This window comes from Entelurus aequoreus, linkage group LG10 (assembly GCF_033978785.1).
Source record: "Entelurus aequoreus isolate RoL-2023_Sb linkage group LG10, RoL_Eaeq_v1.1, whole genome shotgun sequence".
Taxonomy (NCBI): domain Eukaryota; kingdom Metazoa; phylum Chordata; class Actinopteri; order Syngnathiformes; family Syngnathidae; genus Entelurus; species Entelurus aequoreus.
Window position 1 is genome coordinate 61,420,365 of NC_084740.1, and position 18,893 is coordinate 61,439,257.

The following is an 18,893-nucleotide window of genomic DNA, read 5'->3' on the forward strand; positions in this document are numbered from 1 at the left end:
GTTAGATCAGAAAAAAACACAAGAAGCTATATCATCCCTACAAGCCTTTTTTTTTGCAGGTTTCCCTCATCAGGGGATTTTATTCTAAAATATTATTATAAAGGGAAACCTGCAAAACAGGCTTGTAGGGATGATATAGCCTCCTATGTTTTTTCCTGACCTAACGTGTATTTATATATATATATACTGTATATATATATATCCATATCCATTTTCTACCGCTTGTCCTTTTCGGGTTTGCGGGGGGTGCTGGAGCTATCTCAGCTGCGTTATACGTGTATGTATATATATAAACAGGTACATATATATGAAAAAATGTATATATATATATATATATATATATATATATATATATATATATATATATATATATATGTATATATATATATACGTACATATGTACCATCTCTCACATCTGATGTAACTGTGACTGTCAATAATATTGACAGTATAGTATTATAGTATAGAATAGCATTTTGGGGTCCTCAAACTACGTGTACATAAATATATACAGTATATGTATATATATATATATATATATATATATATATATATATATATATATATATATATATATATATATATATATATATATATATATATATATATATATATATATATATATATATAATCCGCAGTCTCATCACCCAGGAGGTCATAAATAATAAGACACTTTGTCACGTATAACACAAAAGTGACACCAAGATCTGTCTTTAAATATAAAGTATGTGATATCTGTTTTTAGCATTTGTTACAAAATCAAAAATAATGTCAAAATGGCCGCCACATACTTTGATATTTCGTTATGCAGCCCTTGATGGAAATAGTTTAAATACTACAGATATTAGCTTATAACGTTTTTGTTTAAAAGTTGTTTGTCTTCCTTTGGTCCAAGTCAAGGTTTATTGAGTAATATAACAGCATTTTAAAACAGCCACTACAGCCTCAAAGTGTTGTACCCATTCAAAACAGAAAGATGATAGATTTTGATAATAGTTAATAATGAAAATAATAAATACAGTGAAAAGTACAGAATCAATCAAATGTTAACAACTAAATAAGTACTACACATAAACAACAACAAATTCACCATACATAGAATAAAATAAGCAATATGCATACTGTTGCTCTTCGTCCCAGGGAATCTAAATTACTGGTCAATACCAAACTCTTTCGATGACATATATGCTGAGTAAGAAGGACCATCAAGACAGAATTGGAATATTTTCAAGTTTTACTAATTGCTCAGACATTCAAACGGAAAAGCCAACTTCTTGCACACAAAGAAAGCCCCCCCCCCCTAGAGGTTTGGTTTCACATTCCTGATGGTTTAAGACAATAAACAGACAATCTGAAGACAAAGAGAGGCTGGTAGAATATACAAAGGAAAAGTACTAGCTGCTCCAAACATGGCTATGAATAGAGACATAACTCTAAAACATATATGCATCCTCCACAATACACGTAGAAAAACAATCAAAAAAGAAGCTGTTTTGTATTTTCAGATTGTGCCTCTGGCCAACAAAAACCAGCTGTAGGCCACAACTATTTCCCTGTGGCTGACACGCAACCAAATACATCCTGCCGTGTTTACATTGCGGAGAATAACAAACACTTTGACGATGCCTGGTGTGATACATTGCGGTCGTCTACATCTACGCCTAACTGATTGACTCTGACCACTCTAATCTTCTTCATGCCATGTGTCCTGTACAGTACAGAATGTATACTGTGGTGGGGGATATAATCCTGTACAAGTTTTTGATAGGCTCCAGCACCCCCCGCGACCCCAAAAAAAGGGAGAAGCGGTAGAAAATTGGATGGATGGAACTCTAATCTTGTGATATTTGCTGTCATGGCCAGGATGTGACGACAAGAGAATCCAAAAGGCCCAGATGTGTTTGGAAAATGGTACTTGTATTCCTATTTTTGAGTTGGTTTCACATCCTGAAAGAAGAGCTCGATATTGTGGTATTTTGTTGGTTCCTTCAGGCAGCATGTGGCACCCTGCGCTCACCGCTGCTGTGTCGCTGCCGGCCGTTGTGGTGGGATTTGAAGCCGACAAGTATTGTGACCTCTACCAAGTCTCCATTGAGAGTGAGAGCGTCCATTTAACCAAGAATGTTTCCAAGGTAAAAAACTGTTTATGGACACACCCCAAAAGCAGTGAAGTTGTCAGGTTGTGTAAATGGTCAATAAAAAGAGAATACAACAAATCCTTTTCAACTTATATTCAATTGAATAGACTGCAAAGACAAGATATTTCATGTTCACACTGAGAAACGTTGTTATTTTTTGCAAATATTAGCTCATTTGGAATTTGATGCCTGCAGCATGTTTCAAAAAAGCTGGCACAAGTGGCAAAAAAGAGTGATAAAGTTGAGGAATGCTCATCAAAGACTTATTTGGAACATCCCACAGGTGAACAGGCTAATTGGGAACAGGTGGGTGCCATGATTGGGTATAAAAGTAGATTCCATGAAATGCTCAGTCGTTCACAAACAAGGACGGGGCGAGGGTCACCACTTTGTCAACAAATGCCTGAGCAAATTGTTTAAGGACAACATTTCAACAATTTAAGGATTTCACCATCTATGCTCCGTAATATCATCAAAAGGTTCAGAGAATCTGGAGAAATCACTGCACGTAAGCCATGATATTACACACCTTGGATCCCTCAGGCGGTACTGCATCAACAAGCGACATCAGTGTGTAAAGGATATCACCACATGGGCTCAGGAACACTTCAGAAAACCACTGTCAGTAACTACAGTTGGTCGCTACATCTGTAAGTGCAAGTTAAAACTCTACTATGCAAAGCCAAAAGCCATTTATCAACAACACCCAGAAACGCTGCTACCTTCGCTGGGCCTGAGCTCATCTAAGATGGACTGATACAAAGTGGAAAAGTGTTCTGTGGTCTGACGAGTCCACATTTCAAATTGTTTTTGGAAACTGTGGACGTCGTGTCCTCCGGATCAAAGAGGAAAAGAACCATCCGGATTGTTCTAGGCGCAAAGTGTAAAAGCCAGCATGTGTGATGGTATGGGGGTGTATTAGTGGCCAAGACATGGGTAACTTACACATCTGTGAAGGCACCATTAATGCTGAAAGGTACAAACAGGTTTTTGAGCAACATATGTTCAATCAATCAATCAATCAATCAATCAATGTTTACTTATATAGCCCTAAATCACGAGTGTCTCAAAGGGCTGCACAAGCCACAACGACATCCTCGGTCAGATCCCACTATGAATGTGGCCATTCAAGCAACGTTATCATGGACGCCCCTGCTTATTTCAGCAAGACAATGCCAAGCCACGTGTTACTACAGCGTGGCTTCATAGTAAAAGAGTGCAGGTACTAGACTGGCCTGCCTGTAGTCCAGACCTGTCTCCCATTGAAAATGTGTGGCACCTAAAATAGCACAAGGGAGACCCCCGGACTGTTGAACAACTTAAGCTGTACATCAAGCAAGAATGGGAAAGAATTCCACTTCAAAAATGTGTCTCCTCAGTTCCCAAACCTTTACTGAGTGTTGTTAAAAGGAAAGGCCATGTAACACAGTGGTAAAAATGCCTTTTTTGCTAAATGTTACTGCCATTAAATTCTAAGTTCATGATTATTTGCAAAAAAAAAAATAGAAGTTTCTCAGTGTGAACATGAAATATCTTGTCTTTGCAGTCTATTCAATTGAATAGAAGTTGAAAAGGATTTGTTGTATTCTCTTTTTATTTACCATTTACACAACCTGACAACTTCACTGCTTTTGGCTTTTGTACATAATGCATAGAGCAGGTTCATATCATATATTTTCCTCAAATGATTATTTCATTTCCCAAATAGGCCAACAACACTTCTCTGAATGTGACGTTTGTTTTGGATGTGTCGCAGCTCTTAAAGTGCCAGTTGACGATAACGGTGAGTTGTGGCTCCTCCAAAAACACCTGAACTGAACACCACATTTGTCATCTTTTCCCTATTTTCTTTGTAAGATAACACCATTTTTCATAAGATGCCAGAAGGAGTCTTGCCGTCCGGAGCAAAGGATCATCAATCACTGCTTGTGTAAGTACTGTCATCTCCAGCTGTCATGTGACTGACACCTGACACCTGACAGTCTCTCATCAGCTTCAAAGGCAACCTCCTGATATACAAACCCCGTTTCCATATGAGTTGGGAAATGATGTTAGATGTAAATATAAACGGAATACAATGATTTGCTAATCCTTTTCAAGCCATATTCAGTTGAATATGCTACAAAGACAACATATTTCATGTTCAAACTCATAAACTTTAATTTTTTTGCATATAATAATGAACTTAGAATTTGATGGCAGCAACACGTGACAAAGTAGTTGGGAAAGGTGGCAATACATACTGATAAAGTTGAGGAATGCTCATCAAACACTTATTTGGAACATCCCACAGGTGAACAGGCTAATTGGGAACAGGTGGGTGCCATGATTGGGTATAAAAGTAGATTCCATGAAGTGCTCAGTCATTCACAAACAAGGATGGGGCGAAGGTCACCACTTTGTCAACAAATGCCTGAGCAAATTGTTGAACCGTTTAAGAACAACCTTTCTCAAGCAGCTATTGCAAGGAATTTAGGGATTTCACCATCTACGCTCCGTAATATCATCAAAGGGTTCAGAGAATGTGGAGAAATCACTGCACGTAAGCAGCTAAGCCCGTGACCTTCCATCCCTCAGGCTGTACTGCATCAACAAGCCACATCAGTGTGTAAAGGATATCACCACATGGGCTCAGGAACACTTCAGAAACCCACTGTCAGTAACTACAGTTGGTCGCTACATCTGTAAGTGCAAGTTAAAACTCTCCTATGCTAGGCGAAAACCGTTTATCAACAACACCCAGAAACGCCGTCGGCTTCGCTGGGCCTGAGCTCATCTAAGATGGACTGATACAAAGTGGAAAAGTGTTCTGTGGTCTGACGAGTCCACATTTCACATTGTTTTTGGAAACTGTGGACGTCGTGTCCTCCGGACCAAAGAGGAAAAGAACCATCCGGATTGTTCTAGGCGCAAAGTGTAAAAGGCAGCATGTGTGATGGTATGGGGGTGTATTAGTGGCCAAGACATGGGTAACTTACACATCTGTGAAGGCACCATTAATGCTGAAAGGTACATACAGCTTTTGGAGCAACATATGTTGTTATCATGGACGCCCCTGCTTATTTCAGCAAGACAATGCCAAGCCACGTGTTACATCAACATGGCTTCATAGTAAAAGAGTGCGGGTACTAGACTGGCCTGCCTGTAGTCCAGACCTGTCTCTCATTGAAAATGTGTGTCACCTAAAATAGCAGAAGGGAGACCCCCGGACTGTTGAACAACTTAAGCTGTACATCAAGCAAGAATGGGAAAGAATTCCACTTCAAAAATGTGTCTCCTCACTTCCCAAACCTTCACTGAGTGTTGTTAAAAGGAAAGGCCATGTAACACAGTGGTGAACATGCCCTTTCCCAACTACTTTGGCACGTGTTGCAGCCATGAAATTCTAACTTAATTATTATATGCAAAAAAAAAAAAAAAAGTTTATGAGTTTGAACATGAAGTATGTTGTCTTTGTAGCATATTCAACTGAATATGGCTTGAAAAGGATTTGCAAATCATTGTATTCCGTTTATATTTACATCTAACACCATTTCCCAACTCATATGGAAACGGGGTTTGTAGAAAATGTCGAAGCTGCATTTAGATATCATGTACGCGCTTTAAATTGGCTGGCGTTGGAATACTTTTGTTTCCAATGAACTCATCGGTGCTTTTAATGCTGATTTACACTGCAAAAAGTCAGTGTTCAAAAACAAGAAAAAAAATACAAAAATGAGGGGTATTTTATTTGAACTAAGCAAAATCATCTGCCAATAGAACAAGAAAATTCGGCTTGTCAAGACTTTCCAAAACAAGTCAAATTAGCTAACCTCAATGAACCCCAAAATAGCTTAAAATAAGTATATTCTCACTAATAACAAGTGCACTTTTCTTGGTAGAAAAAAAAGAGACCTTTTTTTCTCAATATGTTGAAAAATATTCTTAAATGAAGTAAATGCTAGTGCCATTATCTTGACATCATGATATGCGCTCGGCATCATGATTTTTCTTTTCATGCTTGAAGTAAGAAATTATTACTTTAAAAAAGAACCGTATTTTTCGGAGTATAAGTCGCTCCGGAGTATAAGTCGCACCGGCCGAAAATGCATAATAAAGAAGGAAAAAAACATATATAAGTCGCTCCGGAGTATAAGTCGCATTTTTTGGGGAAATGTATTTGATAAAAGCCAACAGCAAGAATAGACATTTGAGAGGCAATTTAAAATAAATGCAGAATAGTGAACAACAGGCTGAATAAGTGTACGTTATATGAGGCATAAATAACCAACTGGTATGTTAACGTAACATATTATGGTAAGAGTCATTCAAATAACTATAACATATAGAACATGCTATACGTTTACCAAACAATCTGTCACTCCTAATGGCTAAATCCCATGAAATCTTATACGTCTAGTCTCCTACGTGAATGACATCAATAATATTATTGGATATTTTATGGTAATAATTTCACACATAAGTCGCTCCTGAGTATAAGTCGCACCCCCGGCCAAACTATGAAAAGAACTGCGACTTATAGTCCGAAAAATACGGTAGTTTTATACTTGTGGGTAGAGATGTCCGATATTATCGGCCGATAAATGCTTTAAAATGTAATATCGGAAACTATCGGTATCGGTTTCAAAAAGTAAAATGTATGACTTTTTAAAACGCGGCTGTACGGAGTGCTACACGGACGTAGGGAGAAGTACAGAGCAGTTGCGTCTCCCAGTCATACTTGCCAAACCTCCCCATTTTCCCGGGAGACTCCAGAATTTCAGTGCCACTCCCCAAAATCTCCCGGGGCAACCATTCTCCGACTCCCTTTCCAACCAGACAACAATATTGGGGACGTGCCTTAAAGGCACTGCCTTTGTGTGCCGGCCCTGTGACATAATATCTACGGCTTTTCACACACACAAGTGAATGCAACGCATACTTGGTCAACAGCCATACAGGTCACACTGACGGTGGCCATATAAACAACTTTAACACTGTTACAAATATGCGCCATTATACAAGTTAAAAAAGATAGCTGTTGCAATTAATGAGTATTTATGCATTGTAGATTATATAGAGGACATTTATTAGACATTTGTTTTCAACTAATAATCGCTCTTTGTTTTTTGTAGATTCTCCACGGCGGACTGTCATGATTAAAAGCACACTCGTGTTGGTCATTGTTGGCGTTTGCTTTGCCTGCCTGCTGTGGAAAGTCTCTTCCAAAGGTAATATTGCCTCCATCGTGCACTTCACTGTCAATCAATCAATGTTTACTTATATAGCCCTAAATCACGAGTGTCTCAAAGGGCTGCACAAGCCACAGCCACATCCTGGGCTCAGATCCCACATCAGGGCAAGGAAAAACTCAACCCAATGGGATGACAATGAGAAACCTTGGAGGGGACCGCAGATGTGGGCCCCCCGACAACTAGTAAAAAGAACATTTATATCTTTTCAACTGACAGGAATTCTACTTCTAACTACACAAAACATGTTGAAGTCAATTGTTTTACACACACACACACACACACACACACACACACACACACACACACACACACACACACACACACACACACACACACACACACTACAATTGTAGTCCAAGAACCATTAAAAATAACTACTAAATAAATCAGAAGTTGGTCATCCATCCATCTTCTTCTGCTTATCCGAGGTCGGGTCGCGGGGGCAGCAGCCTAAGCAGGGAAGCCCAGACTTTCCTCTCCCCAGCCACTTCGTCCAGCTCCCGAGGCGTTCCCAGGCCAGCCGGGAGACATAGTCTACCCAACATGTCCTGGATCTTCCCCGTGGCCTCCTACCGGTCGGACGTGCCCGAAACACCTCCCTAGGGAGGCGTTCGGGTGGCATCCTGACCAGATGCCCCAACCACCTCATCTGGCTCCTCTCCATGTGGAGGAGCATCGGCTTTACTTTGAGCTCCTCCCGGATGACAGAGCTTCTCACCCTATCTCTAAGGGAGAGACCCGCTTGTACCCGTGATCTTGTCCTTCTGGTCATAACCCAAAACTAATGACCATAGGTGAGGATGGGAACGTAGATCGACCGGTAAATTGAGAGCTTTGCCTTCCCGCTCAGCTCCTTCTTCACCACAACAGATCGATACAGCGTCCGCATTACTGAAGACGCCGCACCGATCCGCCTGTCGATCTCACCATCCACTCTTCCCTCACTCGTGAACAAGACTCCGAGGTACTTGAACTCCTCCACTTGGGGAAATGTCTCCTCCCCAACCCGGAGTCCTATTATTCTAAAGTACCGGTACTCTTACTTAAGGGTACTAGGTCATTATCAGTGGCCTAGTGGTTAGAGTGTCTGCCCTGAGATCGGTAGATCATGAGTTCAAACCCTGGCAGAGTCATACCAAAGACTATAAAAATGGGAGCTATTACCTCCCTGCTTGGCACTCAGCATCAAGGGTTGGAATTGGGGGTTAAATAAAATGCTCACTGCTCCCCTCACCTCCCAGGGGTTGAGCAAGGGTGATGGGTCGAATGCAGAGAATAATTTCGTCACACCTAGTGTGTGTGTGACAATCATTGGTATTTTAACCTTAACTTTAAGTACAATTTCTGGGTACTCTCTGTACACAAGTAATAATGCTAATGACACTGTGACCACATTTGTATTCAAGATCCTGTCACCGCGTCGTCTTCTGCGGCGGATGAACATCCAGAAAGCTTTCAGGTGCCGGGAAGACGACAAGTCCTCATCATCTACTCCCTCGACCACCCTCTGTACAAAAACATCGTCCTCAAGCTTTGCGCTTTCCTCACGGCCAAATGCGGCATCCAGGTGGTCCTGGATCAGCTGGACTCCACCAGACTGGGAATACTGGGCCGTGTTCAGTGGCTGGACTGGCAGAGGGAACAAATGGAAACCTCCTCGGCCAAGATCCTCGTCCTGTGCTCGGCAGGAGTCCAAGCCAAATGGAGAGCCATGTGTGGGGAGAAGCCGGTGCTCCTGAAGTCCGACCAGCGCTCACCCTCGGGTGACATGCTCACTCCAGCTCTCAGCCTCATCGTTCCCCGTCTGGTACGCAGTGCTTCCCTGGAGAAGTACATCGTAGCGTACTTCGAAGACATTTCCTCTCCTGAGGACGTTCCCTCGCCTTTCAACGTCACGGTTCGATACAAGCTTATGAAGCAATTCGAGGAGCTCTTCTTCCGAATCCTGGACGCTGAGAAGCACGGCCCGGGTCGAGTTCGTCACATTCAAGGTCTGTCGGAGGAAGAGTATCACCGTTGCCCCTTAGGTGGAGCTCTGCAGGAGGCTATTGAAGCTTTCAGGGAATACCAGGTGGATCACCCACACTGGTTTGAAGAAGAATGGGTGGATGACTGAGGAGAAACCACTCCTGTCAATTCAGTGTAGCATGCATTGTTTTACAAACAGATCTCATTGTGTAAGAGAAAATACATGCATTAGATCAGTGGTTCTCAAACTGTTCTCTCCAAATGACCGACATTAAAAGGCAATAGCGTAAATATTCATTAAAAACAAGGCAGAGGTTTTATTTAACAAGTGTAATATGTTTGGCCACTGCAACATTATACACAGTTTGAACAGTAACACTGTGTTGGAATATAGGGAAGTAAAACATTGACTCTTTGTGGTACCACTAGGTAGAGACCAAGTACCAGCACCGTTTGAGAATCACTGCATTAGAATAATATCATCCCCACAGTCCCTTATGGGTCGCTGTTCATAGGATTTAGACATGACTCTGATAAATACTTTTCCGCAAAATAGTTCATTGCAGGCCCGGCCCTAACCAATCTGGCGCCCTAGGCAAGATTTTAGGTGGCGCCCCCCCACATCGGCAGTGAAGTGTATATACTCACAAGAAACCGAATAGCTTTGTCTTTGACCTTTTTTTTTACTTAAAGAAAGCAAATTAACAATCAGAATAGTTAACAAGATAAAAAAAAATATGGATAAATAAATGAATACAAAAAATAAAAAATGAATATATGAAATACAATATTTTTTACATACATAAACACAAAATAAAACGTGTCAACAAGTTGCATAAAATAAATTAAAAATACAATATAAATAAGGCACTGCACAAAACAAGATATCAAACCAGTATGACTTTAACAACTATATTACAAAAAAGGGGATCCTACAGAGTTCTCTATTTGTGCTTTTTAATATTGCATTAACTAGAATGACTTACAAATTACTGTACACCAGGGAGTACTGTAATTACCTAACGTTACATTATTATTTTCCATAACAATTTAGCCCCCTCCACAATATTAACCCGACGTTAAAACAGAACTAGCTATTTATTGATTAGCAATTGCCGAATCATGTAACATTAGCTTAATGCTAAAAAGACAGGTTACTATCACATTCTGTAACAGACAAATAATTTCATGTAGGCTAACGTTACCTACCTGCTACCTCTGTCTTTTTCTCGTTTCTCCTCTTCTTTTCTCCCCTGGGCACCTGACAGTTTTGGCCGTTTTGACATCTTGTGTTTATTTTTTTTATGTGGTGACGTCCAAAAAGAGTCATGATACGGGAAGGGAGGGGGCGCACCGTGCCGGGGGAGGGGGCGTAATGTTGTAACAAATAATATTTCCATTAAATAGGCTTTACTTTGCATTTTAATTAACGTGGGATTATGTTATGTATTTAGAAATAATAGTACCAACTTTTTTTTTTTGTTTGTTTGTTTTTTTCCTCCAACATTTGTGGCACTGGCGTGGCGCCCCCTGATGGACGGCGCCCTTAGCATTTGCCCATACGGCCTATGCCACGGGCCGGCCCTGGTTCATTGTTATCTAAATATTGTCATAGCAGGAGCATAAAAAATGTTTCCAACTTTACAAATAAGTTTGTCAACTGATAAGAGTTCTCTAAACCCTTTAGTCTCCTTTACACTCTAAATCCAATATAATAACGCTACAAGAAACTGAGCCAATCAGTGGCCACGATACTAATTGTTACTTGAGTATTGATGTATTCAATTTGTTTAGCCATACATTGTTGCACTTGGAAATACTTCATTTACAACATTTCAGAAGGAAATGTGGTGAAAGTGGATGTTTGAGGCGTGACGTGGCGAGGAACGACTGTATGTCTAGGTGTACTGTACCATAGTTAGCAGAAACCTTTTTATGGCACAACATGTCATTATGGACTTTTTTATTGGCAAATAAAAAATGGAATATTGTATTTTTTGTCAAAATAAAATGTCGAATGAATGGACTTTTTATTTGTAATAAATGGCTTTTTTTGGTGCAAAAACTCTGATTATAGCCTTATTTATTTACAATCTCATTATATACTCTTTTAATGTATCAATTTTATTTGTTATTATATACATCGGCGAAACTAGAAATATCTTTATTTCCGTGTGTTTTGTGTTCTTATAGTTGATTTTTTAGCCCACAATGAGCCAGTTCTGGAGTAGTTGAGCAGCAGAGTATCTGGCCGATGCTCGCTGGCCGTGTAAACAGTGCTGGGGGGTCAAAGTTCAGGCCTACCGAGAGTCTATCTTCCATTTTTCTGTTGCAGTGGAGAAGGTAAGACACACATCATACACTCGTTTAGATGTATTGTTTTATTGGGTTATACGATTGATTGAAGTCTGATGAAGACCTGTTTTCCACCAGGACTGAATTAGGGCTAGAAAAAAACAGGTCCCGAGTATCTCCTGCACTAGAATTTGGGTGTCAGTTTCTAAAGCGTGTCCCTCTGAAGGTGGAGCATGGAGGACATTTTATACCAAATTATATTTTCTCTTCTAGAAACTTTACTCAAAATGTCTGGTTGCTGCTGTCATTTCCTCTCTTAGTTTTCTCCTTTATATTTCCCATGCATGTTCCACAGACTCTACCTCATTGCAGCTCTCACATAATCCTTTAAGGTGTTTACTTATGAAGTATTTAGTATTTAATTTAGTGTTTGAAAGTATTTACTTTGGCAACACTAAATTGGCCCTAGTGTGTGAATGTGAGTATGAATGTTGTCTGTCTATCTGTGTTGGCCCTGCGATGAGGTGGCGACTTGTCCAGGGTGTACCCCGCCTTCCGCCCGATTGTAGCTGAGATAGGCTCCAGCACCCCCCGCGACCCCGAAGGGAATAAGCGGTAGAAAATGGATGGATGGATGGAAGTATTTACTTATTCAGTCTGGAGTGTCCTAATATAACGCGTGATATGATTCCTTCCTCTTTTGTGCTCCCCCTTACAGTTCTTCCCGCTCCTACTGTGTTCTGTATATTATATGTCCCAATGTGATTGCCACTCTTTTAAAAGATGTTCTTTAATTCAGGATTTTCCCTCTGACTTACTGAGAGCTGGTCTAGCATTAGTGTCTGGTTTGCCAGCTGATCTGCCAATTCATTGCCCTTTATGTCTGTGTGAGCCGGAACCCGTAGGAACCTTAGGTTCGACAGCTAAGATCCAACTCTTAAGTCTGAACAGTATTTTATGTATGTCATTAACTATATCTTGTCTGTTTTGCGACCTAAAATTTTGAATAGAGATTAACGCTGACCTTCAGTCTGAGCAGACTATCACCTTTTTTTTAGCTGTGACTCTTCTTCATTGTTCTTTCTTGAACTGCAATCCGCAGCCTTAGTACTAAAAAAGCAAAGCCTGTATTTCATGTGATTGGATCTTTTGATATGTCCGTAAATATTGGATTAAGCAAACTGTATTTTGGACTCCAACGGTCTTCAACCATCACTACCACCCTTCCACTGAGCTCTTGACCATTGGCTTTTTGCCGAGGCCAAATATCCATCAAAGCTGCAGGGAGCAACCATGTAGGAGTAATTGTTGAAGGTCTTGATAAAGAAAACGGCATTTGTGTTAATTTGATGTCTTCTGCCATTCTCCTGCTCCTCCATGCAAAACATTCATATTGAGCTCCCTGGCTCTCCCAGGATGGTAACATCACCCTTCTTGTAGGGCTCTGTATTTCAGAGTGACCTCAACTGCAATGGCGTCTCCACCCGGAGTGCAGAAAGAGGAGTTGTCCTGAAAGTCTCAGGGCTCGTGTCTGAACTGGTTCCAATATTTGAACAGATTGCTGACCCATACATGCATAGTCTAAAATCGCCCTTACCGTAGCGATGCAAAACCTTTTCATGGCTGCTCTGCTGGTGCCCACCCTCCTCCTTCCATGTTAGCCTAGTGTCCATCCACATACCCAAAGACCTACATGAATTGACTTGTTCTACTACCTGGCCATACGCAAGCACTCTTCTTTTCCATGTGAACACTATAATTGTTTTCTTCCCCACCGATAAGCCCATTCTTCCACCACACTTAGTGCCTCTTGAATGTTATTTGTGATGTGACAAACATTTCTAGCACGTTTCCATAAAGCGTCATCATCTGCAAATAATCAACGCCCATACTGCCTTCAGCATGTTCAAAGATGTCATCGATCGTAAAAGAAAATAAGATTGGGCAAATCACACTCCCCTGGCGGAGTATCCGATAGTTCTCTGACCTGTACAAACCTAATCTTTAATACATCCCCAAGTTCGACCTGAGATACCCATCAACCCTAAGGTCTACGGATGTTCTCATCCATCAGGTCTTTGTCATCTCAGGGCATTCAATCGATCGCAACCGGACTGTTTGGTTTGTCTTTGAAGACGTTTGGCCTCTCATTCAAGTAGGCTTTTAAGACAAACCAAACAGTCCAGTTGCAATCGATTGAATGGCCTGAGACCATCAACCCTTACTTGATTATTAGTCGCTCCTTCCAGACCATGTCGTAAGCCTTCTCTGCATAAAAAATACTGCCAACACTGACTCTTTATTAACTTGAGCTTTCCTTATATGCGCTTCCAAACATGTTACAGAATCCATAGTTCCCCTTCCTCTCCTAAAGAATCCTTTTACTCTCCCCAATGTGCATCAGCCTCTCAGTAATCATCCTCTCCAGGACTTTCCCCGAGTGGGAGGTCAGCCCTATAGGCCTATGATTGCTCTGGTTAGTAGGATCCTTCCCTGGCTTTCTTGTCAGGACAATCACCACCTATGTCCAACTTGGAGGCAAAGTTCCAACCTCCCACACTGTATTGTAATATCCAAGAACTTCCATGGCAGCTATAGGCCCCATGCTGGCACACACGTTGTCCTTAGCCGGTGCTTGTAATATTGCCCTTCTCATTTCCCTGCTGAGGCCACAGGTTGTACTTTTAAAGCATGCAATATTTAGAATGTAAAAGAAAATGTGCCCTCTTATGTGGTCAAGAAGAGATATGCTGAAGAGAGCGAGCACACTGGTCCTCAGAAGAGGACTGTCGATATTGAACAATGGTGAGTAGTCTTTTAGTAAAGGAGTGTATTGTACACACGTATAATGACTAGGATGACTTCTTTTAGACTGTGTCTTCAGAGTTCACCCATCAGTGTCACAGGCGCTGGCGGAAAACGGACCGGTGGTGGCGCTAGAGAGCACCATTATCACTCACGGCATGCCCTATCCTCACAACCTCAGGTATGCAATGTGGTGAAGGAATGTGTTCTACCATCATGATGAGTGTGTCATTGCAGAACAGCTCAAGAGGTGGAGGCCATTGTGCGAGCTGAAAACGCCACACCCGCCACTGTTGGAGTGATTAGGGGCAAAGTTCACGTCGGACTGTCTTCAGGGGAGCTGGACTTCTTGGCCCGCTGCGACGGCTCCATGAAGGTGTCTCGACGAGACCTGCCCTATGTTGTCAGTCAGGTGAGCCTGCAACACTCAAAGCTGCGCATCGACCTGCCACGTATTTGACCACCACACTTGACGTGTTCCTCAGGGGCTCTCGGGGGGGACCACCGTGTCGGCCACCATGATAGCAGCGCACCGGGCTGGCATCCCGGTGTTTGTCACTGGTGGCATCGGGGGAGTGCACAGAGACGGACAGAACAGTAAGATCTCAAAGCTAAGAACAATCTAAAGAAACATCGCAACTGGACTGTTTGTCTTGGACTTAAATTGGTCAGATCTAGTTTTAGGCTTAGATTGGTCAGATCTAGTCTTAGACTTAGATTGGTCAGATCTAGTCTTAGACTTAGATTGGTCACATCTGGTTTTGGACTTAGATTGGTCACATCTAGTCTTAGATTTACATTGGTCACATCTAGTCTTGGACTTAGACTGGTCACATCAAGTCTTACACTTAGATTGGGCACATCTAGTCTTGAACTCCGATTGGTCACATCTAGTCTTAGACTTAGATTGGTCACATCGAGTCTTGGACTTAAATTGGTCACATCTAGTCTTAGACTTAAATTGGTCACATCTAGTCTTAGACTTAAATTGGTCACATCTAGTCTTACACTTAGATTGGTCAGATCTAGTCTTACACTTAGATTGGTCAGATCTAGTCTTAGACTTAAATTGGTCACATCTAGTCTTGGACTTAAATTGGTCACATCTAGTCTTAGTCTTAGATTGGTCACATCTAGTCTTAGACTTAGATTGGCCAGATCTAGTCTTACACTTAGATTGGTCAGATCTAGTCTTGGACATAGGTTTGTCACATCTAGTCTTAAACTTAGATTTGTCACATCTAGTCTTACATTTAGATTGGTCACATCTAGTCTTACACTTAGATTGGTCAGATCTAGTCTTGGACTCAGATTGGTCACATCTAGTCTTGGACTTAGATTGGTCGCATCTAGTCTTAGACTTAAATTGGTCACATCTAGTCTTGGATTTCAATTGGTCACATCTAGTCTTAGACTTATATTGGTCAGATCTAGTATTACACTTAGATTGGTCAGATCTAGTCTTGGACTCAGATTGGTCAGCTATAGTCTTAGACTTAGGTTGGTCACATCTAGTCTTAGACTTAGATTTGTCACATCTAGTCTTACACTTAGATTGGTCAGATCTAGTCTTGGACTCAGATTGGTCACATCTAGTCTCGGACTTAGATTGGTCACATCTAGTTTTAGCCTTAAATTGGTCACATCTAGTTTTAGCCTTAAATTGGTCACATCTAGTCTTGGACTTAAATTGGTCACATCTAGTCTTAGAGTTAGATTAGCCAGATCTAGTCTTGGACTCAGATTGGTCACATCTAGTCTTACACTTAGATTGGTCAGTTCTAGTCTTGGACTCAGATTGGTCACATCTAGTCTTACACTTAGATTGGTCAGTTCTAGTCGTAGACTTCTTTTGTTCACCTGTTAACATAATTATCTGTATTTCCTTTGCTCTTCTATCACCTTCAAATATTTTTGCAGATTTTTTTCTTTTTCTTGTTGCAATTTCTAGACAATTACAATGCATTCATTTGTATACAAAACAAAGTTCAACTCCAACCTTGTTTACTTGCATGACAACCCCCTTAATCAATCAGAAATATCAAGCAGCTAAAATGCGCCAAACATGGATAAGTGTGGAGAAAGTATTTTGCACTTTTCCCATCATCCCTTGCGATGGATTTAAATGGGTGTCATTTAAAAAAATGTTTTATGTTGATTAGACATTTTTTTTATAATAGCCACAAATTTCATTGAGCAGGTTGTGTGACCATTTGTGTTGACTTTTTTTTTCACTGCGCCGTGACTAGGGAAGGTTGTTTGGAGTGGGTCATATCAGTAAACGCTGCACACCAATGGAGTGAAAGTACAATTAAAGGCAGTTACTTTAGTTGGCCACCGGATGGTGACATAAATCAAACCTCTTGATGTAACAAAGATTCCAATGTTTGGTTAAGTTAAAGTACCAATGATTGTCACACACACACACGAGGTGTGGCAAAATTATTCTCTGCATTTGACCCATCACCCTTGATCACCCCCTGGGAGGTGAGGGGAGCAGTGAGCAGCAGCGGTGGCCACGCCTGGGAATCATTTTTGGTGATTTAACCCCCAATTCCAACCTTTGATGCTGAGTGCCAAGCAGGGAGGTAATGGCTCACATTTTTATAGTCTTTGGTATGGCTGGGCTGGGGTTTGAACTCACAACCTACCCATCTCAGGGCGGACAGTTGCTGTATTGTTAAAATTTTCTAACATTATTTGTACTTATTTGTGCAGGTCTGGATATCAGTGCTGATCTGACAGAACTGAGCAGGACTCCCATCGCCGTGGTGTCGGCTGGCGTCAAGTCTATTCTGGACATCGGCCGCACACTGGAGTACCTGGTAAGATGTCTGCATGGTATTCAGAATGAATTCTTCTAAGTGTAACTGGAACTTTCCAATCAGGAGACACAGGGTGTTTGTGTCGCCACCTATGGATCGTCCAAGGAATTTCCAGCATTCTTCTCCCCATCGAGCGGTTTCACGTCGCCGTATCAAGTCTGCAATCCTGACAAAGCCGCAGAACTCATTGGTAGGTGACTATTTCCATGTCCTGCACGACTGAGGAGGGTCAACATCTTCGTCAAATGTCCCTTCAGAAAGCGCTCTTTCATTGGGCGTCCAGAGTGGCGTCCTCATAGCCGTGCCCATCCCTGAGGAGCACGCCGCAGCAGGCCAGCAGATCGAGGAGGCCATACAGGCAGCCCTGGAGGAAACAAAGTAGGAAAACAGCAACATAAGGTGTGCGTTGGCCGGGAATTGAACCCGGGTCAACTGCTTGGAAGGCAGCTATGCTAACCACTATACCACCAACGCTCTGACATGGTGTTGTTCCAGTTACAGTCAGTGTTCGCGATAACGGCGTTATTAAATAACGGCCTTAGTAAAGTGGCGGTCCGCTCCCTGTACGATCAGTGTCAGAGCTTGGTCCGCATTGCCGGCAGTAAATCGGACACATTTCCAGTGAGGGTTGGACTCCGCCAAGGCTGCCCTTTGTCACCCATTCTGTCCATTACTTTTATGGACAGAATTTCTAGGCGCAGTCAAGGCGTTTAGGGGATCCGGTTTGGTGGCTGCAGGATTAGGTCTCTGCTTTTTGCAGATGATGTGGTCCTGATGGCTTCATCTGGTCAGGATCTTCAGCTCTCACTGGATCGGTTCGCAGCCGAGTGTGAAGCGACTGCGATGAGAATCAGCACCTCCAAGTCCGAGTCCATGGTTCTCGCCTGTAAAAGGGTGGAGTGCCATCTCCGGGTTGGGGAGGAGATCTTGCCCCAAGTGGAGGAGTTCAAGTACCTCGGAGTCTTGTTCACAAATGAGGGAAGAGTGGATGGTGAGATCGACAGGCGGATCGGTGCGGCGTCTTCAGTAATGCGGACGCTGTATCGATCCGTTGTGGTGAAGAAGGAGCTGAGCCGGAAGGCAAAGCTCTCAATTTACCGGTCGATCTACGTTCCCATCCTCACCTATGGTCATGAGCTTTGGGTCATGGCCGAAAGGACAAGATAGCGGGTAAAAGCGGCCCAAATGAGTTTCCTCCGCCGGGTGGCGGGGCTCTCCCTTAGAGATAGGGTGAGAAGCTCTGTCATCCGGGAAGAGCTCAGAGTAAAGCCGCTGCTCCTCCACATCGAGAGGAACCAGATGAGGTGGTTCGAGCATCTGGTCAGGATGCTACCCAAACGCCTCCGTAGGGAGGTGTTTAGGGCACGTCCGACCGGTAGGAGGCCACGGGGAAGACCAAGGACACGTTGGGAAGACTATGTCTCCCGGCTGGCCTGGGAAGGCTTCGGGATCCCCCGGGAAGAGCTGGAGGAAGTGGCTGGGGAGAGAGAAGTCTGGGCTTCCCTGCTTAGACTGCTGCCCCCGCGACCCAATCTCGGATAAGCGGAAGAAGATGGATGGATGGATGGATGGATAGTTTTTACGCAACTTTCTGCTCTCTAACAAGGAGATCAAGATTTGTTTTTACA

The 18,893-nt window shown here is 42.3% G+C and overlaps 2 protein-coding genes and 1 non-coding gene across 6 annotated transcripts in view; 2 read left to right on the plus strand and 1 right to left on the minus strand.

The window, feature by feature from the left end:
• Positions 1 to 10,496, plus strand: part of LOC133658870 (interleukin-17 receptor A-like) — a 15,880-nt gene extending 5,384 nt beyond the window's left edge. Inside the window, exons 6-11 of the mRNA XM_062061349.1 lie at positions 1,864 to 1,911; positions 1,993 to 2,132; positions 3,847 to 3,921; positions 3,996 to 4,077; positions 7,253 to 7,348; positions 8,779 to 10,496. Coding sequence (XP_061917333.1) covers positions 1,864 to 1,911; positions 1,993 to 2,132; positions 3,847 to 3,921; positions 3,996 to 4,077; positions 7,253 to 7,348; positions 8,779 to 9,488 — 1,151 coding nt within the window. The 3' untranslated portion in view covers positions 9,489 to 10,496. The remainder of the gene's footprint in view (positions 1 to 1,863; positions 1,912 to 1,992; positions 2,133 to 3,846; positions 3,922 to 3,995; positions 4,078 to 7,252; positions 7,349 to 8,778) is intronic.
• A 1,153-nt stretch (positions 10,497 to 11,649) lies between these two features.
• Positions 11,650 to 18,893, plus strand: part of LOC133658868 (uncharacterized) — a 31,976-nt gene continuing 24,732 nt past the window's right edge. For 3 of the 4 annotated variants that reach the window (XR_009827556.1, XM_062061346.1, XM_062061347.1), the window contains exons 1-7: positions 11,708 to 14,440; positions 14,507 to 14,621; positions 14,678 to 14,852; positions 14,926 to 15,037; positions 17,159 to 17,265; positions 17,329 to 17,455; positions 17,523 to 17,643. Coding sequence is in view for 3 of the 4 variants with exons in the window: in XM_062061346.1 (XP_061917330.1) it covers positions 14,353 to 14,440; positions 14,507 to 14,621; positions 14,678 to 14,852; positions 14,926 to 15,037; positions 17,159 to 17,265; positions 17,329 to 17,455; positions 17,523 to 17,643 (845 nt within the window). In the remaining variant the exon portion in view is untranslated. Of the gene's footprint in view, positions 11,684 to 11,707; positions 14,441 to 14,506; positions 14,622 to 14,677; positions 14,853 to 14,925; positions 15,038 to 17,158; positions 17,266 to 17,328; positions 17,456 to 17,522; positions 17,644 to 18,893 lie in introns of those variants that run through there. The other variant, XM_062061348.1, reaches the window with a different exon arrangement.
• On the minus strand, positions 17,668 to 17,739 carry trnag-ucc (transfer RNA glycine (anticodon UCC)). The gene has a single exon. It is a non-coding gene; the product is annotated as a tRNA-Gly (tRNA).